This window comes from Melanerpes formicivorus, unplaced genomic scaffold (genome assembly GCF_026170545.1).
Source record: "Melanerpes formicivorus ecotype bairdi unplaced genomic scaffold, bMelFor1.0.p_v2 SCAF_26, whole genome shotgun sequence".
In the NCBI taxonomy this organism is placed as follows: Eukaryota; Metazoa; Chordata; class Aves; order Piciformes; family Picidae; genus Melanerpes; species Melanerpes formicivorus.
This window is the reverse complement of record NW_027142378.1, coordinates 4,126,132-4,151,225: the sequence shown is the minus strand read 5'-3', so window position 1 is coordinate 4,151,225 and position 25,094 is coordinate 4,126,132. Positions and strand designations below refer to the sequence as shown.

General features: G+C 44.0%; 1 protein-coding gene across 1 annotated transcript in view; it reads right to left on the bottom strand.

Annotated features, from left to right (window-relative positions):
• Nucleotides 1-25,094, bottom strand: part of NRXN1 (neurexin 1) — an 814,281-nt gene that overhangs the window by 238,497 nt on the left and 550,690 nt on the right. Inside the window, 1 exon segment of the mRNA XM_068153449.1 lies at nt 13,825-14,006. Coding sequence (XP_068009550.1) covers nt 13,825-14,006 — 182 coding nt within the window.

The window sequence follows — 25,094 nt, the reverse complement described above, 5'->3', positions numbered from 1 at the left end:
ACAAAGCTGGACACTCCAACCAGGACACACTCCTCCAACTAAGGTCCCAGCAGCCCTGAATTAACTTCCTTAACTCCTCTACCACCCCAGGTGCTGTCAATTCATCTCAGAAGAGAGCTGTTCCAAGTCACTTTGCACACCTGCTCACTCCCTCTCTTTTCCAAACACACCAGAACCCATTCTTTCAACCTTGTTTGAAGGGCTACATTAATTAAACTAAGATACAGAGCAATTTTTTCTTCCCCCCCAAGCTGTCTATTTTGCTTACCTCCTTTGCAAAGCTGAGCACTCCAACCAGGACACATTCCTCCAACTAAGGTCCCAGGAGCACTGAGTTAACTTCCCTAACTCCTCTACCACCCCAGGTGTTGTCAACTCATCTCAGACTAGATGCCTGCCCCTGCAGCAAGTTGCAATCAGCTGTAACATCCCAATCTTTTCTGTAGAACTGCTTCTTGGCCACAATTATTCCTCATTTCAGAGCTGTGCATTGCAATGTTTTTCCATCTTAGGTACAGAACTTGGCGCTTTCCTTTGTGAAAATTCATCCTTCTGATTTCAGAGTATGTCTCCACTTTATGAGGCTCATTTTGAATTTTAATCAGCTCTCCACAGTGCTTTCAACCCCTATCTCCCCTCCTCCCACACTAGCACAGCTTGGTGTCATCATGTACCACACTACAGCTGTGTCAAGAACGATGGGTGGGGTTCTTTTTGAGTTTGAATGTGCAGTGGAAAGCAAGAAAGAAGAAAAGAAAATCAATGCCTTAGGAATGCCAGTTTAAAGAGCCAGCAAAATATTGAAAAAGTAGATTAGGAATACAAACCCAGAAGTCTTAAATGTCTTCCAAAGCAGATGGGGGATGATGAGATTGTGAGCAGCCCAGCAGGAAAGGTCTTGGGGGTGCCGGTGGATGAGAGGCAGGGCATGAGCCAGCAAAAGGCACTTGCAGCTGATCAGGTAAATGGCAGCCTGGGCTGCATCCAAAGCAGCCTGGCCAGAGATGAAGAGAGGGGATTCTGCCACTCTGCTGAGACCTCACCTGTAGTGCTGTGTCTACCTCTTGGGACCCTCAACACAACAGAGACATGGACCTGCAGGAGCAGGTCCAGAGGAGGACCACCAAGATTATCAGAGGGCTATGAAGACAGGCTGAAAGAATTGGGGCTGTTCAGCCTGGAGAAGAGAAGGCTTCAGGGACACCTTAGAGATCCATTTCAATATCTGAAGGGGACCTACAGGAAGGCTGGGGAGGGACTGTTTAGAAGGGCCTGTGGGGATAGGATGAGGGGAAATGGTTTGGAAGTGGTGCAGGGCAGATTTAGGTTGGACATCAGGAGGAAACTCTGTACAATGAGAGTGGTGACATAATGGAACAGGTTGTCTGGGGATGTGGTTGAGGCCCCATCCCTGGAGACACGTGGCCCTGGGCAGCCTACTCTAATTGGAGGTGTCCCTGCTGACTGCAGGAGGGTTGGACAAGACGACCTTTGAGGGTCCCTTCCAAGCCAGTGCAATCTGTAAATATCAGCTGAGCACAAGGCTGTGACAAGTTTTTAGCCCCAGGGAAGGTGTTGCCCATTAGCCTAGCCCTCAGCATCACCTATCTTTAACTCTCTAACCATGTTAATAAGGAATAGGAAACATAACCAAGGGAGTTTCTGTGTTTATTTAGGAGCCAGGTAATAGAGGATAGATCATTTAATTCTTGCAGCACTTCTGTCTTATTCCCATCTTTTATTATAGGTTTCCTGGAAACAGATAACCAAATGGCACAGGCAAGGTTTCATTATCTACTCTGTATATTATCCCATGATTTTTCAGAATAAAGTGCACAGCCATCTTATTTTAGCCTCAGAGCATACACTCAGGTGTTTTTCCAGACAAGCAATTAGGAGATTGGAAAGCCTTCACAAAATGCTCCTATGAATTGCTCCGTGGAGAGCAAATCTAGAAGCACCGAACAACCGCAGCATCATCCCATGGCACTACTACAGCCCAGAGTTATTGCTTGCTGTGCAAAGAGACTTGCAGACGTGTACACAAAACCTGGCAATTAAAAAAAAAATATCATAAAAGAAGTCCCCAAGCTTGAAGCCCCCTCCAAAAAAAAAAACAAAACAAAAACCCACAAAAAACCCCCAAAAGAACAACAAAAAAACCCCAGCAGTTGCTATCCCACCAGCAACCTGTGCATGAAGAGGCAGGCTACCTACTAACATCCAACCCTTTTCAGATCAAGAAATGACCAATTTTGAATTAAAATGTGCCTTATTTTATCATAGAATCAGTAAGGCTGGAAGAGACCTCAAAGATCAGCAAGTCCAAAGACCTCATGGCACCAAGTGCCATGTCCAGTCCCCCCTTGAACACCTCCAGGGATGGTGACTCCACCACCTCCCTGGGCAGCACATTCCAATGGCCAATGACTCTCTCAGTGAAGAACTTTCTTCTCACTTCAAGCTTAAATGTCCCCTGGCACAGCTTAAGACTGTGTCCTCTTGTTCTGGTGCTGGTTGCCTGGGAGAAGATACCAACCCCCTCCTGGCTACAACCACCTTTCAGGTAGTTGTAGAGAGCAATAAGGTCTCCCCTGAGCCTCCTCTTCTCCAGGCTAAACAATCCCAGCTCCCTCAGCCTCTCCTCACAGGGATTGTGCTCGAGGCCTCTCCCCAGCCTCATTGCCCTTCTCTGGATGTAGTTTGATTAGCAGCTTCACAGTGCTGCCACTAAAAAGCCAACCCCCCACTCTTTGCCCTGAAAACAAGCAGTGCAGAATTCCCCCTTGCCTTTGTTTTATTCCCCCCCCCGTTTGCTGAATAGCAAATCAAAACACTACAGAACCTCAGGATGTCAGGGAAGGCTCTCTGGGAAAGAAATAAACCAAAAGCAACTTGTAAAATGGGACTCCCTGCTGCTGCAGACCATGTGGTGCTCTAGTGAGCTGCATCTGTTCAGCTATTAGAGTGGTGAGCATGGTACCGACAGCAGTGGCATTATCAAATCTGCTGAGTGGCTATTAAAGCTCTGTGGCATAATCTTTTCACTTTTTATTTTAATTGGGAGAAGTTACTGTAAAGTAGCTTCACGTATGATAATGCTCTTTGTGCTTGGCCCTAAATGAGAAGGCAACGCTGCATAATCCACAAGGAGTCTTAAAAACTCCATCTGCTGTGGATAAGGGAAAGGCTGAATACTTTTGCTCCAGGAACTAACTTTTGTTGTTCCCTGAAATTGATTGGGTCAGGGAAAAAAGGCCATGTGAGGAATAATAAGATTTAGGAGACTGATGGGGTTTCACAGCACAGGAGGGGCTGGAAGGGACCTCTGGAGATCATCTGATCCAACTTCCTCACTAGAGCAGGTTCACCTAGAGCAGGTTGCACAGGATGGATTCCAGATGGGTTTTGAAAGTCTCCAGAGACGGAGACTCTACAACCTCTCTGGGCAGCTCATTCCAGTGCTTCACCATGCTGAAAGGAAAGAAGATGCTTCTCATGTTTAGATGGAACTTCCTACGCTCCATTTTGTGCCTATTACTTTTTGTCCTGTCACTGGGCATCACTGAAAAAAAGGACAGACCCCATCCTCCTGACTACCCACCCTTTCAACATTTCTAACTAGTAATAAGATCCCAGTTCAGTCTTCTCCTCTCCAGGCTAAAAAGCCACAAGTCCCTCAGCCTCTTTTCACAAGACAGATGTTCTAGTGCCCTAGTCACCTCTGCAGGCCTTTGCTGCACCCTTTGCAATGACTTAGTGACAAAGATTAGTGTGGTCACTTCTACCCTCCAGTACCTCAGACTGAATCTGGTGATTCTACCATAGTTACTCCCTCACTACACAATGGTGTAAGTGCAAAGTCAGAAAGGCTCAAGATCATAAAACAATCTAGAAAGGGAAAAGAAAAGAAGAGGAAAAAGAAAAGAAGAGGGAAAAGAAAAGGAGAAAAGAAAAGAAGAGAGAAGAGAAAAGAAGAGAGAAGAGAAAAGAAGAGAGAAGAGAAAAGAAGAGAGAAGAGAGAAAATAAAAGAAGAGGGAAAAGAAAAGAGAAAAGACAAAGAAAAAGGAAAGACAAAGGAAAGAAAAAGAAAGGAGTAAACTAGCATTAAACACTAAACTAAATTTCTGCTTTGCTGATGACACTGAGGTATCATAGAGCAAAACCTGAATTAACTTATTAACTAATTATGAGTTCTGATTAAGGCAGTATCTCACAAAACCAGAACAGTATTAAGACGAGCTTTTCTTATTAGCACAAAGTGATTAACTATAATGGCAATGTCTACTTAAACAAATGCCTGAAGCTATGCAGCAGGCTCTGTAGCATTGCCTCCATACCTTTCACCTTCCAGAATGAGTTTTCTGGCCTGATCCTGCTCATCCTGATCCTGAGCATCCTCATCCTAATCCTGTAGATCACAGATTCATAGATTCACAGAATAGTTTGGGTTGGAAGGGACATTTGTGATCATCTAGTTCTAACCCTCCTGCCACACACAAGGACACCTCCCACTAGCCCAGGTCACCCAATGGCCTGACCAACCTGGCCTTGAACACCTCCAGGGAGAGGACATTCTCAGCCTCCCTGGGCAACCTTTCCAGTGTCTCACCACCCTCACTGGAAAGAAAGCCCTCATCCTGTCACTACAAGCCCTTATAAAAAGTCCCTCCCCAGCTCTCCTGTAGCCCCTTCAGGTACTGGAAGGATGCTCTAAGGTCTCCCTGGAGCCTTCTCTTCTCCAGGCTAAACAGTCCCAACTCTCCCAGCCTGTCCCCATAGGGGAGCTACTCAAGCTCTCTGACCATTCTTTGTAGCCTCCTCTGAACCTGCTCCAGCAGCTCCATGTGCTCCTTGTGCTGGGGGCACCAGAACTGGAGGCAGTGATGAAGGTGAGGTCTCAGCAGAGTAGAGGGGCAGAATCTCCTTCCTGTGCTGCTGCTCTCCCTGCTTTGGATGCAACCCAGCAGGCAGCTGTGTGCTGGGCTGCCAGCGACTATTGCTGGCTTGTGGGGAGTTTGTCATCAGCTGACACCCCCAAGCCCTTCTCCTTCAGACTGCTCTTGACCCACTCCTCACCCATACTCATACTGCTGCAGTTTCTTCAGAATTAGCAGAGAATTATTTAGAGTTAGGATCAGAATTCCTTCAGGCCATGTGCACTATCCCCCTAGTCCTCTTCTGCACCCAGAGGCTAATCTCTCTGATTTTTATTACAAATGATATTGTTCATGCTGAAAAACTGCTACACTGCTATTTTGTGCTGCAGTGAGTATCTTTACCCTCACTTAGAGCTCATCAGTTTAAAAGACAGGGGGTTAATGAGCCAGATCTTGGTTTCTGGCTTATATTTTTAAGAAACAAACTTTGATCTGTCCTGCACAACCCTGGCCTTCATTCACCGGGTCACAGCAATCTGACAGTCACTCTCTCTTGTCCAAGCTGGCATCAGGAGCAAAAAGCATAGTTTAGGGTAGTCTGAAAATGATGTCATTTCTCAACTTTGTCACAGCTACACAGCTTCACAGACTGCATCGGGTTGGAAATAACCAATCCCATATTAACATGGTTAGAGAGTTAAAGATAGGTGATGCTGAGGGCTAGGCTAATGGGCAACACCTTCCCTGGGGCTAAAAACTTGTCACAGCCTTGTGCTCAGCTGATATTTACAGATTGCACTGGCTTGGAAGAGACCCTCAAAAGCCATCTTGTGCAATCCCCCTGCAGTCAGCAGGCTGTACAGGAACACATCAAGGCTGACCTTGAATGTCTGCAGGGATGGAGCCTCAACCACATCCTTGGGCAACCTGTTCCAATATTTCCTTGTGCAGAACTTCCTCCTGATGTCCAACCTAAATCTGCCCTGATCAATTTTCAAACCATAGCCCCTCCTTCTATCACAAGCCCTTCTGAACAGTTCCTCCCCAGCCTTCCTGTAGGTCCCCTTCACATATTGGAATGTAGCTATGAAGTCCCCCCCAGAGCCTTCTCCTCTCTAGGCTGAACAGCCCCAATTCTTTCAGCCTGTTCTGTCCTTTTTGGTTTTTTCCCAAACCACATGTTGTCAGCCCAAGGTGTTTACAACCAACCTACACTCCTCATCACACTGGATAGTTGTGCCTTCCGCTGGACTTGGAGCCTGGCATGCCTGCCAGGGAGGGAGGAGTACAAATCTTGTTGTGCTTCTCTAAAATGAGATGAGAACTAGGCAGTAACAAGCTAGGAAGTATTATCTGGGCTGACCCTGTTGTATTACTGGATATGCTTAACAGAATACACAATAGATATGATAAGCAGAGAAGGAGCCATGTAGGATGGGTGGACAGAAGTGGCTAGCTCTTGGAAGGGACCTTCAATCACCCAGAGCTCTCATTCTCCACATAGTCACAATCATTTCCTATGATTCAGTGCTGCTTCTTCCTTTTGGTGATCAGCCAGGTTCCAGTGAACATCTCCACTGTTCTGCCATCTCAAATAGTTCTTTAAATCTTAATAAGGTTGCTAAAAATCTCTGCTAAATTTTTCATCAGCCCTTTTTTTTTCTATACACACAGCAACGTTCTGGAAGAGTTGGTGCCAAGTTGTTAAAACATCTGTAACCTTTGTAGGCAAGGATGTTGGCTGGGGACCAGTGCAGGGAACTTTGGATTGAAGGGAGCTGATTAGACTGAGATGGACCTAAAACATCAATGGGAGAACATAATGATAACTAGGAAAGGAGCTGCTTTGGAGAAAAAATGGGCTATTTATTTACCTGTACATTAAAACCTATTTTTAGCTCTACTTTCTGAAGGCAGAAATTGGCCATTTATATGTAAGAACACCCAAAAACCTAGTCACAAAAGGATTTGTCTCCTAATTCTTGCCACAGGCTTGTTTGCTTTGTTCTTGCTGAATTTGTGGGGTTTGGCTTGGTTTGGCCTTTTGTTTATTTGTTTGTTTGTTTTTAATTAAACAGAACTAATCAGTTGTCCTCATCAAGACATAGTCTTCCATGTGAGTGCAACATATAGGCACCATCTGAAGTGAAGTGACTCCTCTGTTCCTTCAGCTACACAGCTTGCCACAAAGATGGTCAAAGGGTTGGAGAACCTCTGCTATGGGGACAGGCTAAAATAATTGGAGCTGCTCAGCCTGGAGAAGAGAAGTATCCAGGAACACCTCTGAGCTGCATTTCAGTATCTGAAGGGGACCTACAGAAAGACTGGGAAGAGACTGTTCAGAAGGGCCTGTGGGGATAGGATGAGGGGAAATGGTTTGAAAGTGGAGCAGGGGAAATTTAGGTTGGACATCAGGAGGAAGTTCTGCACAACAAGAGTGGTGAAATACTGGACAAGTTGCTCAGGGATGTGGTTGAAACCCCAATGGAGACATTCAAGATCAGCCTTGCTGTGTACCTGGGCAGCCTGATCTAGTTGGAGGTGTCCCTGCTGACTGCAGGGGCGTTGTACAAGATGACCTTTGAGGCTCCCTTCCAACCCAATGCAATCTGTGAATCGATTTGTGTGTAATCACTGAGCCCCCTGGATGTTGTCACCTTCTTTCACTGGGATTCACTGGGACTGCAGCATATGCACAGCACACGAATTTGTGCTTGAGGACAAGGCAGGAAAACAACCCAGGCAACAAGGGAATTGGGAAGAGGAAGAAAAAAATCCTTGAAAATAATATTGGGCATAATCCACAGAGTTCTTCAGATCTTTAACAGCAACAAGGGAGAAAATAAGAGCTGTTTTCCAAAGGGGTCATGAGCCTCTTCAAATTAATGCTAATTAAACATGCTTGCTCTCTTGCCTGCCTCTACAAATTGGTCCACTTCAGTTCTTAAAAATGGACTGGGTTTGGTACTAGCATAGCATGACTCAGCCCCAAATCCCTCCTATTATTAATCTTTTTGCTACTTTTTTTGAAGTTCAACAAGGCCCTAGGAAAATTAAGTTCCATGTCTATGTTCTTAGGCTGGATCAAAACCAAAAATCCCATTTCTGTGCAGTTTGCAAGAGTAAAGCCAAAGGGAGACTTGCCACTGACTTCAGAGACAAAGTTTTGGATCTCCAACCAAGAGACTAATTCAATTTCCAGCATCAGGATCTGTCCTTGCAGCACTCTAGGCAACCAGCACCAAAACAAGAGGACACAGTTTCAAGCTGCACCAGGGGAGGTTTAGGCTGGATGTTAGGAAGAAATTCTTCACAGAGAGAGTGATTGCCCATTGCAATGTGCTGCCCAGGGAGGTGGTGGAGTCACCATGACTGGAAGTACTTAAAACCAGACTGGATGGGGTGCTTGGTACCATGGTTTAGTTGATTAGGTGGTGTTGGATGATAGGTTGGACACGATGATCTTGAAGGTCTCTTCCAACCTCTTCTATTTCTATTTCTATTTCTATTTCTATTTCTATTTCTATTTCTATTTCTATTTCTATTTCTATTTCTATTTCTATTTCTATTTCTATTTCTTCTGTTCTATTCTATTCTATTCTATTCTATTCTATTCTATTCTATTCTATTCTATTCTATTCTATTCCATTCCATTCCATTCCATTCCATTCCATTCCATTCTATTCCTATTCACTCTCTGATGGCAGCCAGAGCCAAACTGCTGAACTAAATCAGCTGTCCAAATGCCACTCTTATTTTCCATACTGCAAGGTATCAGGCTGCTCTATCCCAGAATTAGCCCTTTTCCCTAACCACCTCTCAGCAATTTGGCCTGGTTGTGGCAAGGGTGAGATAAGAGGCAGTGCAGAGCAGTCGTGATGAGAGAGTGCATCATAAAATACATCATAACATATCATAAACTCCATTTTCAGAGCATTTTTTTTTAAATCAATGCCTCTGATAATAGAAAAGAATAACTTAATTGCATGTTTTCAGGGCATGGCTTGACCATTGCAGTGATTTATTTATTTTCTGGCCCACCAACCTAGATCTTTAGCCTGATTCAGTAAGGTAAATGATTGCTGTGTTTAGCATAAATTCCCTGAATTAATTCATGGCTCCCATTTTAATTGAGTTAATGTTTATGTCCATTGCCTTGCATTCTCACCTGCCTGTCTAGTCCCATAAATGATTCTCTTTTCTTTTTGATTGCACTGCTTTTCATTATTCACACCCATAAGCAAGTCTGGACATCCTTCTTTCACTGTCATGTTCTTGGTTTAAAGAATAACACAAGAGTCTGGCTGATGATTTTTTTTGTTTCCCAAGGGGAAGAACAATCACTGCAAAACAACAGTTAGGCTTCCTATGCCACTTTCCATAAACATACACTAATGGAGGGGGGAAGATGTATAGATGTGCAACAAGGAAATTCCAGAACATTAGGGGTTGGAGGGACCTCTAGAGATCATCCAGTCCAGGCTCCCTGCCAAAGCAGAATCACCTAGGGCAGGTCACACAGGAATGCATCCAGGCAGGTTTGGAAAGTCTTAGGAGAAAGAGACTCCACAACCTCTCTGGGCAGCCTGCCCCAGGGATCCAGCACCCTCACCATACAGCAGTGTTGCCTCATGTTGAGGTGGAACCTCCTGTGTGCCAGCTTGTACCTGTTGTTCTTTTTCCTATCACTGGGCACCACTAAAATGAGCCTGGCACCTTCATCCTGACACCCACCCCTCAGATATTGATAGACATTGATCAGATCCCCTCTCAGTCTTCTCCTCTCCAGACTAAACTGTCTCAGTCCTTTCTCATAGCAGAGATGTTCCAGTCCTGCAGTCATCCTGTTGGACTCTCTCCAGCAGAGCCCCTGTCTCTCTTGAACTGAGGAGCCTAAAACTGGATACAGGATTCCAGGTATGGTCTCACCAGGGCAGAGTAGAGGGGCAGGAGAACCTCCCTAGCCCTGCTAGACACACTTCTTTTGATTTACCCCAGGATGCCACTGGCCACAAGGGCACATTGCTGTCCCACAGAGAATTTGCTAACCATTAGGATTCCAAGGTCCTTCTCCATGGTGCTGCTTTCCCGCAGGATGACTTCTAGTCTATTAGCAGAACTCTGGGTTAGATAACATCAAGCTTAAGGAATTTCCTTGTGCCCTAAGACAGCAGAGTACCAACTATCACAGCTCTGCTAAACAGAATGATCCAAAGTCTTTGCAGGGCTCTGCAGCAATCCCTGTCCCTCACTTAGCTGATATGATGGTCTGACTTTCAGAGGTGCTGAGTACATTCAGCTTCCATTGACTTCAGCTTGTCCTGTGCATGCTCAGCACTTCAAAAATTAGCAGAGGTCTGAAACCTAGTTCTATTTTTATTTTTTTTAGCCCTTCCTGGATGTGGATAATTGTTTTTTTTTAGTCCATTAGTGTTTCACACACATGGAAGCCACCACTGGCCTTACCAAATCTCTTCATTGCACATAGGCAGATGGCCATAAGGAATTCCATAGTCCAAAGATGATGGTTAGAACAAACATTATTCTGGGAATGCTATTTGTGGGGCTTTCCTTAAAAGATTATTAAACTCTTCCTGGGAGAATTAATTAGCTCCAATACAAACCACTATAATCAAAGATATTTTTACCACCAGTCTCACTGAAAGTACCTCTAGCTCTCTAGGCACAGCCCCAAATAGAGCTAAATCAATAAGAATCTTTCAACTGACTTTCCATGAAGCATTAGGGCCAAGACAGGTGAAATACTCATAAGAGAAAAACAAATTCATTTATCTTCAGATTCTGGTTTTTTTCCCCCTCAAACACAGAAGTCTGATCCTTACCTGAGTTCTACTATTTCTGTTCACTCGAGGGAAGGTCATTTTACTTTCAGAAATTAAAACTATCCACACATTATGTCTGTACAAAATAGAATCTAACAGAATCACAGGATGGTTTAGGTTGAAAGGGACCTCAGCAATCATCTACCCCAATCCCCCTTGCGTAGTCAGGGACACTTCTCAACTAGCTTCAGATGCTCAAGGCCTCATCCAGCCTGACCACGAACAACTCTAGGGAGGAGGCATCCACAAACTCTCCAGGCAGCCTGTTCCAGAGTCTCACCACCCTTGTACTGAAAAACTACTTGCTAAGATCCAGTCTAACCCTGCTCTCCCCTCAGCTTCAAACCAGTCCCCATATCTCTAGACACCTTTATGAAAAGTCCCTCTGGAGCCTTCCTGTAGGATCCCTTCCAGGTACTGGAATGCAGCTCTAAGGTCCTCACAGAGCCTTCTCTTCTCCAGGCTGAACAACCCCAGCTCCCTCAGCCTGTCCTTGTAGCAGGGGGCTCAAACCATTCTATGCCTCTATGATTCTGTGTATTTCTTCTTGAATTAGACCTTCCAGCAGCAAGTGCACAGGAGACCACTTCCATAACAGTGCAGTGCAACTGTTAAGCATCTGGGAGCAGTGTGGATGACACATTATTTTTAAATGTCTCTCCTATTAACAATGGTTATTTGGGGAGGTTAAATGATTACCCTAAATAAATGTGTTCCTAACCTAACACTAAAGCTGTGATTCAGATGATCAAGGAGCAATTTTCCAAATCAGAATTTCTTATGAGCTTGATTTCATTATTAGGTTTACATCATCTTTAAGTAAACAGAATAATAAAGAGGGCAAGCACACACTGAAGTACCATAATCAAACTTGTAATTTCCTCTTCCATTTCTAGAATGAGGAAGGTTAAGTGCAAGCTACCTTATAGCTCTCATTGGAAGCAGCCCAGAGAATCAACCTTTCCCAGCATGCTACTGAGGGCAATGATCTCATTTTTCTTTCAACTCCAAACAATAGTTCCAAACTTTCTTTGTCACCATTCTGCTGATAAAAAACCCCACTACACAGAATCACAGAAAGTTAGAGGTTGGAAGGGATCTCCAGAGATCATCCAGTCCAACCCCCCCTGCCAAAAGCAGGGTCAGCTAGGGTAGTCTGCACACAGGAATGCATGCAGGTGGGTTTGGAAAGTCTCCAGAGAAGACGACTCCACAACCTCTCTGGGCAGCCAGCTCCAGTACTCCATCACCCTCACTGTAAAGAAGTTTATCCTCATGGTGAGGTGAAACCTTCTATGCTCAAGTTTGTATCCATTGTTCCTTGTCTTACTACTGTGCACCACTGAAAAGAGCTTGGCCTCCTCCACTTGACACCCACCCCTCAGATATTTATAGACATTGATCAGAGTACCTCTCAGACTTCTCAAGACAGTCTCTCAGTCTCTCTTCATTAGGGGATAGTCCCCTAGTCATGGCTCTCCATTGGACTCTCTCCAGCAGATCTCTCTCTCTCTTGAACTGGGGAACCCAAAACTGGACACAGTATTCCGGGTGTGGTTTCACCAGGGCAGAGTAGAGGAGAAGAACCTCCTTAATCCTGCTGGACACACTTTTCTTGGTGCACCCCAGGATACAATTGGCCACAAGAGCACATTGTTGTCCCATTTATAAACCTTTTCTAAGCTAAGCTAAACTAAACCAAACTTAAACCACAACAGGAATAATTTCTGATCTCCACCTCATACTTAAAAACTCAAGTGTTTGTTTTAGAATGTCAAAAACAATTGAGGCCACCCAGAAGACTGCCTGACTGTTATGGCTCTGATAGACATGAGGTACAGCTAAACCACAAGAAATGACATTCCTTAATATAAGAGAAAAGAAAACACTGTAAGAAGGGAGCAGCACTGTTGACCACAGTGGGTGGATCTGGTCTCAGGTTGCAAAGAAATGGGCAAATGCTGACTAAGGCCCTGATATTAGATGGAGCTTGGGAAAGCAAATGCTTTCAATTCTCTTCAGCAACATAATATTTGCCTTGAAAAACGTAGGCTCCCACTTTGCCTAGCACGTGGGAGAAGTTGCTTTGTTCACATGTTAAATGAAGGCTGTACAATAGCAGCCACTTTGACCACGTGTTTCAGTGGCACAGAAGAGTTGAGACAACCTCTGAGCTTTATTTAAGACCTTGTTTTCTTTGTTTATTTACTCAAAGAAGTAAATAAATTATATGTATTTAAAAAAAACAATCACCTTGGTCCACAGTACAAGAATATCTTTACAGAAATGAGAAGCCTGGGATGATTGAGTACCATCATTCCCTCTGATTTTGAAAATGATCACTGCTGAATGTTTTCTGGGGGCAAAAGTGTAATTGGGTATAGATCAATAAGCAATTACATCCAAAAGGAACCCTTCCGTTCCTGAAGGCTGAGAGACTCTTAAATCAAAATCAAACCAATACATTAACAAAGTTGAGCCTAATCTAAACAACAACATTTCATACTGCCCTAGTTATGTTTGTCTCAACTGATCATTTATTTATGGTGCCATAAAAATCTAGATGCTTTCAGTACTGATTGCTACTTATTAGCTTTAAGGCAGTCAAAATTACTTCTTCTTCTTTTTTTTTTAAGGCTTCCTAGCTTGCCAATCTTGCTTCTCCTTAAGATTTATCATCACAAAGGCACAGTGACATCAGAGGATAAATTCCAGCATTAACAACGAGCACAGTCAACGGCGGCGCAACTGTAATTCCCCCTAGCAGATTTCAGATTAAACCTTCCAGGATTAATGTACCTTCCTCTGACATGGTTAAATCCTGCTTCGTGTAATTAGCTGGCACTATCTGTGCAGGTATCACAGTCTGATTTCTAATTGAAAAGCCATCTGAAGCAGCAATGTGTAAAGCAAAAAGCACGTCGAGAAGCTCTCGGGCTCTGCACGCTCAAAGCTGTTAGCGTTTAGTTCGCTGCCGACTGGGAAAGGTTCATTAGCAAACTGCTGCGATTACATTAAAACAACCCAAATCTGGAACGCAGGAATAGAAGGACAATCAAGAGGAGGAGGAAACAGCGTGCGTTTGGTTAATGATACTTACAATGTGCAGCTCTAAATAGTCTCCCAGCCCAGTAGAGCTGTCCACTCGCACCAACACGGCTTCCTTTTGAACAGTACTAAACCCTATCGCCAGTCTGTCCGCACGGGTGCTTGGCCGGTCGTTAGGAGGCCATGTGTAAGTGATCTGTCCACCACCTTTGCTGAAGATGTACGTTGTTCCCGCTGCAAAACAACAAATAAAGGGAATTAGCCCTCCTGCAGCACTCCAAACGCATGAGGAGATCATGTGCTCTACAAAATTCAAGTTGTGCTCTACAAAACCTCAAGCTGATCTCAGTGTATCACAGTATCAAGGTACATTAGAGGTTGGAAGAGACCTCCAGAGATCAGCAACATCCCTGCCAAAGCAGCATCACATAGCGTAGTCCACACAGGAATGCATCCAGGTGAGTTTGGAAAGTTTCCAGAGGAAACTCCACAACCTCTCTGGGCAGCCTGTTCCAGTGCTCCCTCATCCTCACTGTCAAGTTTCTCCTCATGTTGAGGTGAAATCTTCTATGTTCAAGCCTGAACATGTTGCTTCTTGTCTTATTACTGTGCACACCACCAATAAGAGCTTGGCCTCCTCCACTTGACACCCACCCCTCAGATATTTATAGACATTGATCAGATCCCCTCTCAATCTTCTCTTCTAAAGACTAAACAGCCCCAGGGCTCTCAGTCTCAGTTCTTGGGTAGCAAATGGATTCATAGAAACAAACAAGATCATATTTCAACATGAAGGAGACTCTGTAGCTGGAAAAAAATCTTACAGCAAATGAAGTTAGTGCTTTTTATGTAGTGCAGTCAACACAAAACACAACTGCACCTGAAGTGACTGAAAATACCAGAGCTCTGATTCGGGAAGGCTGACATACTCAAGAGAGTTCACAGATTCACAGATTGCATTGGGTTGGAAGAGATCCTTAAAAGTTATCTTGTCCAATCCCTCTACAGTCAGCAGGTACATCTCCAACTAGATCAGGCTGACCTTGAATGTCTCCATGGATGGGAACTCAACCACATCCCTGGACAGGTGTTCTAGCATTTCACCATCAGGAGGAAGGTGCAGACCTTCCTCCTGATGTCCAACCTAAATCTCCCCTGCTCCACTTTCAAACCATTGCCCCTTGTCCTATCACCACAGGCCCTTCTGAACAGTCCCTCCCCAGCCTTCCTGTAGGTCCCCTTCGGATACTGAAATGCAGCTCTAAGGTCTCCCTCTAGCCTTCTCTTCTCCAGGCTGAACAGCTTTATTTTTTTCAGCCTGTCTTCATAGCAGAGGTTCTCCAGGCCTCTGATAATCTTGGTGGCCCTCCTCTGGACCTGCTCCAGCAGGTCCATATCTCTCTTGTGTTGGGAGTCCCATATCTGGACAAAGTACTCCAGGTGAGGTGTAACCAGAGCAGAGGGGCAGAATCACCTTTCTGGACCCACTGGCCATGATTATTTTGATGCAGCCCAGGCTGCCATTGACCTTCTGGGCTGCTGGCTAAGGTCCAGTTTCTCACCTACCAGCACTCCCAAGTCCTTTTACGCAGGGCTGCTCTCAATCTCATCATTCCCCAACCTGGATTAATATCAAGGCTTGTCCTAAACTAGGTGGCAGAACCTTCCACTTTTGCATTGCTGAACCTCAGCTCACCTCTCCAGCCTGTCCAAGTCCCTCTGGATGCCACCCATCCCACCCTTCAGTCTTATCAACCTTAGTTTAGTATCATCTGAAAACTTGTTGAGGTCATCTGAGTCTCACTGTCTATAGCATTGGTGAGTTCCTAAGCCTATGCTGATAAAATCTGGTTCTAGTAGTGTGCACAACAGCGGTGAGTTGAATCAAATGCTTTCCCAGTCTGGGTCTGTGTAGAGAAGAACTCAAGTACTTCCACATGTCTCTTGAGTGACCAAAAAACCTCATGAGCCAGCTCCTCATTTACACAATGCAAATGTGTACACTCTCCCATACGTCACTGCACCCAGACAAGCAAGACATTAACAAACACACTCAGAGAAGACACTTGTGGAGCTGAGGTTTATCAGCTTGTGACAGATGGGGATAACAAATGGAAACATACTCTGCTTGTCATGTCAGGACAAGAAGTTATCTACCATCTAAGTAAGCAAAGGCTTGTTTGCATAATGCCACTTGTAAGAGTGGAAAACTCTGCATATTATATCAAGGTCTATAATCTGTTTTAACAAGTGCCTAGCACCCAGGTGTTTAACAGTCTCAAGCTGCACCAGGGGAGGTTTAGGCTGGATGTTAGGAAGAAGTTCTTCACAGAAAGAGTGATTGGCCATTGGAAGGTGCTACCCAGGGAGGTGGTGGAGTCACCATCACTGAAGGTGTTTAAGAAGAGACTGGATATGGCACTTGGTGCCATAGTTTAGTTGATTAGATGGTGTTGGATGATAGGCTGGACTCAATGATCTCAAAGGTCTTTTCCAACCTGGTTAATTCTAATTCTAACTTCAGCAGCAGCTTAAAACAAAAAGAAAGCAGTATATCCTGATGTTTTCCATTTACAATTCCCCTCCTAAACAACAGAATAGAGCAGGCAAATTGTGTGTGCTCTTGATCTTCCATTTGTAAAGTCACTACAAGCTACAAGCCAGCCACTTCTTTTCTCTGAAGATAGGTCAAAGCTTAGGGAGATAAGGCAGCAGACTGCAAATACAGATGTCTGTATTTACAAACAGGCTCGCTCTGTGGCTACTCTCAGCTTTGTTACATGCAATTCAGTTTATTCCACCCAATTCCCTCATTACATAATTCCCATGTCTGTGTGAGGAGATAAGTGCGTATCAATGGAATTGTCATTTTCCTACCTTGACCAAACTGCTCTGACTTTATGTAAATGTGGAATTACAAATCCACTCCTTAGGGTTTTTCCAGTAGTACCAATTTGTAATGTTTCGTGCACTGTGCGTAGTAGCTCTGAAGAAAGAGGCTTGGGGGCGTTGGTTGCTGACACTCAGCAGTGCCCTCATGTAGCCCAGCAGGCAGCTGTGTGCTCTGTGCTCACTCCTGTCAGAGGAGTGTAGGCAGCAGGGATAGAAAGGGGGTTCTGCCCCTTGGCTCTGCTCTGCTTAAACCTCACCTCTAATCCTGCCTCCTGTTTTGGTGTCCCTAGCATAAGGACACAGAGATGTTGAAGTCCAGAGGAGAGCCACAAAGATGATCCAAGGGCTGCTATGAGAATAGGCTGAGGGAGCTGGGCTTGACGAGCCTGGGGAAGAAAAGACTCCAGGGGGACCTTAGATCTGCCTTCCAATACCGGAAGGGATCCTACAGGAAGGCTGCAGAGGGATTATTTTTTTCCTGAGGGTGTCTAGAGACAGGACAAGGGGGAATGGTTTGAAGCTGCAGGAGGAGCAGGGTTAGACTGGATTTAGGAAGAAGTTCTTCAAGTAGGAGGTTGGTGAGACTCTGGAATAGGCTACCCAGGGAGGTTGTGGATGCCTCCTCCCTGGGGGTGTTCAAGGCCAAGCTGGATGAGGTCTTGAGCAGCCAAGACTAGTTGAGAGGTGTCCCTGTCCATAGCAGGGAGGTTGCAGTAGATGATCTCTGAGGTCCCTTCCAACCTGAGCCATTCTAGGATTCTCTGATTTTACAGCAACACACTCAGGGGATTTCACTGTGCTTCAAATAGATCTCTTGGCTTTTATCTTGATGGCAGAAAACCAACCTGCATGTGTTTCAGGAAAACCTGTCAACTCTGCTCAGCAAAGCCAAACACAGTAACAGATCTGATATCTGAAGGTTCATTTACACTCCAAGTGAAACCAGGGTTTATCCTCATTGTAAAGAGTTCTGCAAGAATTGTGAAGATAGGGGCTGTGCCTTTAAAAAGAAAGCTTGCTAATGGACATAGGCAACTGGTATCTGGTTTAATAATCACAGAATCATAGAATTGTTAGGATTGGAAGGGACCTCAAGGATAATCCAGTTCCAACCCCCTGCCATGGCCAGGGACACCTCACACTAGAGCAGATTGCTCACAGCCGTATCCAGCCTGGCTGCAAAAAACGCCAAGGATGAGGCTTCCACCACCTCCCTGGGCAACCTGTGCCAGTGTCTCACCACCTTCATGGGGAAGAACTTCCTAACATCCAATCTGAATCTAGCCATTTCTAATTTTGTTCCATTCCCCCTAGTCCTATCACTCCCTGACACCCTTAAAATTCCCTCCCCAGCTTTCTTGTAGGTCCCCTGGAAGGCCATAATAAGATCTCCTCAAACAAAAATCTAACCTCCTGCTCTCCACCACTGCCTTCTTCAGGTGCTGTGCTCTAAAATGCACGTGAATCTGTTCCATGCTATGCAGCAATGGTTGAATCTCCAGCTCTAGCACATCCCAAACCAAAGACACATGAGACAGGCAACATCACTCTTGATGGGCTCCAAGTTCTCCTTTTCACTGCTAGCACTGACTTCAAATCTTGAACCAATTGAGGAGTGACAGAGCTTGGACCTTCATACAGTGTATGTCACATTGTTGTCTCTAGTGAAAGGATTTATTGTGTGTTGACTGAAAAAAAACTGAGGGCTTGATCTAAAGCTCATTAAAAACAGTGACAGCCTTTCTGATGACTTCATAAAACATTGTGTCAGGTCACGAATGAGGTTCTGATAAGTAACAAAACTGTGAAGGCTAATAAAAATCAGCTCCTTACACCTCAATGCCACAGATGAAACTGTTAGAATAGCACATAAGATTTAAGTGGGAGTGCAGCATTCTCCTTTTCTTGGCTGTAACAGATGTGTTTACCCTGTGTAGAAGACAAAGAAAAAGCCTGCCAAGCAATGCTGGAGTCGTACTAAAGATCACGGTATCGCTAAGGTTGGAAGAGACCTTAAAGATCATCGAGTCCAACCTGTCACCACAGACATCATGACTAGACCATAGCACCAAGTGCCACATCCAATCCCCTCTTGAACACCTCCAGGGATGGTGACTCCACCACCTCCCTGGGCAGCACATTCCAATGACGAATGACCCAGATGAACCCGAATAACCTAATATGATGACCCAGAAGTAAGTCTCCAGGTCTGAACAAGGGGAGGCTTTATTGCTCTTATTCAGAGGGAATCTTTCTGGCAATTTTTTGACTAAATGCTGTCCCTTCAAATAAACCAGGGGACAGAAAATCCACTGCTGCCTCAGTGAAGCCAAGGGCTGTGGCAGCAGAACTGGAGAAGGCTAGATGTAAATCTTAAACTGTGTAGAATCAACATCCAAATTGAAAACCTCATCATAAAGTGACTCAGGTTGGAAGGGACCCCAGAGATCATCTATTCCAACCTCCCCACTACGGGGAGGGACATCTCTCATCTAGTCTCAGCTGCTCAAGGCCTCACCCAGTGTAACCTGTGGCTTGTGGCTGAGGGTTTGTTGTTTGGGATTTTTTTTAATGGCAAAGCTTTCCCTTCTTTATAGCTGTCCATTGTGTAGCTCTTCAAACTGCATGTCGGGTTCCAGGCTAATTAATCCGTGCTGATGAACACAGATCTGCCTCTGTCAAAGCTGCACAGGGAGTCAGGTTCTTTGGATTTCCTGTATTAATTACGGCAAAAATGGGTCGGAAGGCATTGGAGAATAGATCCTCCAGTGTTTGTTTTTCAAGAAAGACAAATATAATAATGTAAAATTTATTACTCTGGGATTGATCTTAGCTTAGAGTCTGACCTCCCATTAACTATTCAAGGCAAGAAATGGAGCAGCTGTTGGAAACCACCCTGCTTACTACCAGTGTTGGGTATGTTCAGAATCAACAGAGGAAGATTAATTCACTGGCTCCATAAAGGCTTCTAAGCTCTCTGACAGACCTTATAATGTCTCTGCTGTTCTTTCAGAGCACTGTCAGTAAAAACCAACCCTCTTCCTCCTCTCTCGTAGCTTATGGCACTGTGTCGTTCAGGGTTTATCATCTCCAGAGACTTGAAAGCAGCAGGATTAGAATGTCAAGAATAGCAATGCCATCAGCACAGGACTCGTAAGTAGGCAACTTTGTAACATGTCAGTGCTATCTCTCAGCCACAGAATTTACTGCATAATTCTTTATGGGCCCATGCATCTACACAATGTTTAGGAAAAAAATGTCCAGAGAGCTCTTGGAAATGCTTAACCGTGAAGGCGCAGCTCCTATTGTAACAAATTGCCAGTGGTCAAGAAGCAGTAATGTTTTTTAATGGCCTGGGTCTCTCAAGTCCTACTCGCTTGCAAAATTCATCTTTATGAAATAGTGCATTCATTTCAGCAGAGCCAGGCAGCAACTCAAGGACATCTGCTTACCTATACAGTATTAAGCAGATAAATATTTTGTTTAGTACCCATTTACCGTATCTATTACTGCCTATGACTGCAAAGCTGTTCGATATTTACTGCTCCGAAGTCACATCTGATGTAGTTTAATAGTTTGCTCAAATCAGCAACAAATCAACAGCTTTCCACCTTCCCCACGTTCATCCCAATTTTACACTTAAGCTATATTGCACTGAAGGGTAGTGTACAGAACATAATTCCATTTTTCTCCTGTATAACACCAGTAATTTAATGTTTATTTCCCACACTCGCATCAGGTTTCAGGCGTCGCTTAAGCGAACGCAATCAATGGTTTGATTGAGCTCTGGATCCCAATGAATTATGATCCCATCACACTCTGCAGCTGAAAAACTGAGGCTGAAGGCTGTAAACTTCAATAATGAAACCAGTGAGCTGCCCTTCCACTAACAGTAAAGCAATTTTTAACTATTATGCAAAATATGAAGGGTAAGCATTGCTGGTTATAATAAGAAATTACCCAGCAAATGTAATTTTCTTCCTTATCAGTACTTTGCTTCATTCTGGGCTAGAATGTGAACCCTCTTATTCCCACTGCTAAGTAATTACTTGCATTTATATAAACCTGCTGAATCCAGTGAGACTGTTTGTGCAGGCTACTATTAATTACCAGGAGTGATGAATTTACAATACGAATATCGTATATACACATATATTTGCCCAAACATCTATATGGAGCCATTAATCACACTTGCTATGTTCAGGGAAACACATAAAACACCATTAAGGCTTCTTTTTACATTTTGATCTGTATATTTTCACCCTGCCCAAGATGGAGATTCAAAAAGGTCCACCAAATTTCCTTACAGAGGTTTGCAAGGAGTTTCCTGAGGTAAGTAATGAAAGGAATGCTTCAAGCATGGATATTGCAGAGGGAGAGAGGGACCTGCTTTGAAATGATCAGTTTGGTGGGTTAGAAACCAGTCTTCAGAATGGACTGGATTTTAAGAAGCAGTTCTTCAGCATGAGGGTGGTGGCACCCTGGAATAGGCTGCCCAGGGAGGTTGTGGATGCCTCCCCGCTGGGGGTGTTCAAGGCCAGGTTGGATGAGGCCCTGAGCAGCCAAGTCTAGCTGAGGGGTGTCCCTGCCTATGGAGTAGATGATCTCTGAGGTCACTTTCAACCTGAGCCACGTTGTGATTCTTTACTTCTTAGACTGGGATGTGTCTTGAATTATTTACATAGCATAGAGATTATATGCTGACAGAACAGAGAAGCTGTTGTGAGGTGAGGAGGGAGAATGGCTATCCTCGTTTGAGCCCACTCTATAACAATGGCCATTAGGGTTAACCATGGAAAGAAGATGGGAAGAGCTGCTGGAAGAAGTGTTTCAAACTAACAGATCAGAAGGAAGACTGTTTCAAACTAACAGACCAGATTCAACTGAAGATTTCTTGAAGGCTTCCTGGTACACTGTCTCCCACTAATCTGGGCAGGAGATTGAATATGGATTGCAAATTCTTTGCTGCAATACATCAAGCTTCTCTAAGTACAGTTGGTTTAAAAACAGAAGAGGTGCACTGGATAGGGAAAAAGATTTCAAAACAGATTATTGTCTGTATCTCTCCAAAAAGCTTGAGCCACAGGGGTAAGTATGGAGAAGCATTTAATTTTCTGGCCAGGCTCCTCTTAGGCTTGTGGATAATAGACTCTAGGAGAATATTTATGATACTCCTTTGACCACACTCAGCCTGGCAAGCTTTAAAGGGTCATAGTTTTGCTGGAAATTGAGTGCCACTCAAAACAGTTTCTAGTTAGGTCCTTGAACCTGTCTGACTTGCATGTTCAAACTATGATAATGGCTAGCAGTTCTATTGTGCCAGTGCATTTGTCATCTCTGAGATCACAAACTGCATGGCATAGTTCCTTAGCTATTCATAGAATCATGTTGGTTGGAAAATATCTTTAAGATCATTGACTCCAGCTGTAAACCCAACACCACCACCACAGCCAACAAAGCATGTCCCAGACTGCCATGTCTACTGGCTTTTTTGAACACCTCCAGGGATGGTGGCACCGCCACCTCCCTGGGCAGCCTGTTCCAAGGCCTGACCACTCTTGAAAGAAAGGAATGTTTCCAAATATCCAGTCTAATGAGCTCTGTTAATTTTAGCAGGGTCTCTAAGGACAATCAACAACTAAAACTTGTAAGTAAAGGTGGCTCAATTGCTGTGAAGAATAACTTTTATGCAGCTTAGCTTTGGTATTACAAGTTAGCATCATTCTTAGCATTATAACTGCCACAGATGGTTAAAATACCAGTTTCAAAGAACTGAGAGGATTTTTCTAACTGGAGTCATTCTGGTATCTTTACTCAAATCAAGCAGCATCTGACATCTCAAATGACCCCATTGATTTAGATTAGATCACTTAGCTGGAGTAAAGTACTACTCAGCTTGAGTAGGCACATCAGACTAAGAGCTTTCAATTGTGTCTAAAATGAATATAATTTTGAGAAGGATCTTAGCTGAGTAAGACATATCTGCAAGGATTCCTACGAGAATGTAGAAACTTGAGTATCTGTTCAACTGACTTATTAACAAATCATGAATTCATTTACAAATAGATTTGATAGTATTTAGGCTCTCATCTCTGAGGTCCTTTCCAGCCTAAGTCATCCTGTGACTCTGCAAAACTCTTTTTGTTACGTTTGAAACAACCACAGCAAAATGAAGCTCTGGGGTTTGTTAGAAATCATAGAATGGCTTGGGCTAGAAGGGACCTTAAAGATCATCTAGTTCCAACCCCTCTGCCATGGGTAGAGACACCTCCCACTAGCCCAGGTTGCTCAATGCTTCATCCAGCCTGGCCTTGAACACCTCCCAGGAGGGGACATCCACAACCTCCCTGGGCAATACGTTCCAGTGACTCACGGGAAAGAATTTCTTCCTAGTATCCAGTCTAAATCTCTCCTCTTCAAGCTTAAAAATCAAATCTGGATGGGAAAAAGGTCCCTTTCAGAGCCACCGAGGATGCTGGGAAGCAGAGTGTCCCAGGGTGTACTCACTGTGGCATCCCATGGGGTTGGCATTGGCCAGCTGGGCACAGCCTATTGATCTTATTACCAAAACCAGTAAGTTATTTTATGAGAGAGCACAGTCCTTCTAACACAAATCTGACACAGACTGGTAAAAGAAAAGTCTTGTCCAGAATCTCTCTCTAATTAAAAAATTCTACTGGCTGCCTATTACACATCGTTTTTCCAGCATGGATAGCTGTTCAAGCTGAATGTAGACTGTTTCTGTAGGAAATGCAAGCCAAGTAATTCCCCATTATTGCCTTGCACCTTTATGTAATGTAGATGGTTAGAAAACGATACACTCCCGAAATCAAAGCCTCCTTTAAATGTCATGATGCAGTCAACGTGAAACATTTTAATCCGTTATAACTCTGCTAAAGGTAACAAGGATACAACGTGCCTGCTTCTGAAAGCTTGCCAAAAAGTCAGATGGAAATTAAGAGCCAAATGTCTATAAATAAAGCAAGGTTTTATTCCACCTACAACCCTTGTCAACTTAGAGTTAAAGATAAATTTCCTGAACAGAGTCTAGAGAAGTGGAAACTGCGCTGTCAGGAAACACATATGAGAAGGCAATGAGATGAAAAATATTTCCAGTGGGATATAATGGAAAGGCATTATCAGATGGAAATTAGTAAACTCAAGTACTGCTGAAGACAGTGGGACTGTTCTGGTCCCAACACTCCTTCCATTAGGAAATGTCAAGGCCCTGTACTTCCATTTAACCACTGTTACATTAAATTCCATTAAAATAAATGGACTGCACGTGCACCGGTTTGCTTCTCAGGGCTTATTAGCTGTGCCAACAGAGAAGAAGAATGCAGAAGAATGCAGTGCATGTGCACAGGTTTGCTTCTTAGGGCTTATTAGTTGTGCCAACCTACAAGAAGAATGCAGTGAAGAGGGTGGTTAGCTGAAAGGATTTGTAACAGGATGCAGAAACTAGGACATCAGCTCAAATGCTGCATAGATCAATATAGACCAAATGTTGCTACCATCTGTTGGAGGCCTATGTGAAATCATTCAGTGGTGCCAGTCCAGGGACCTTACAAACTCAAGAGATACCTGGCAAAAGTTAGGAATTCTGCAAGCCAAGTAACTTGAGTTGTGAGAGTTTCCAAGCTTGCTGACTCAACTTGGAGAGGCCTGTAAGTGGAAGGCAAACTGCTTATGCACCAGGATCTGAACATCTCCCACAGATGTACATTTGCACAGATGTACATATTGGCCCCAGAAAAACCAAACAGGAGAAGAAAATCCCAAATTAACTTTTCTCTCTGTAAGTCCATGAAAATGCAATGTACTTTGCAAAGAAACAACATCATTACATTTGTTTCTAAGCAATAATTCCATGCACGGCACAGCACCTGAGGCTGTTTTCATTCAATCACCTACAGCAACATCCTGATTCTCAGAAGTGTTGCAGCAGTTCTTGAAACCTTTAAAAGGCAACCCCCTGCTCTTTAAATGAAGATGCAGACACATCAAATAGCTGGCCTCACATTATTTAATCTTCTTTAAATGGACAGCAGTTGAGCTGCAAATGCCTAGTAGGCTTCTAGGCTAAAGTCTTTCTTTGTGGCTTCCTTACAATGACAATCCTCCAGTTATCCAATCTTGTGTTAACTTTGTTATTTTTAATTGACATTTATATTATCTTCCTTGCTAAGTGGTGCATCTCATTTACTCATGTAAAACTCTAAACTGCTTAGAAAGCTCTCTCAAGCAGTAAAAAACACCCCATGTCTTAGAAGGAATGTGTGTAACGTGCTGAAAATAAAAGCACTGCTAACTTCAAGCCTGTTAAATTCACTGGAAAAATAAGACAAGCACAACTTGGATGTTAGATGCTGGAATAAGATAAGATGCTACTATTATTCACAGCAGAAAGATGCTACTGGCAACACTGCA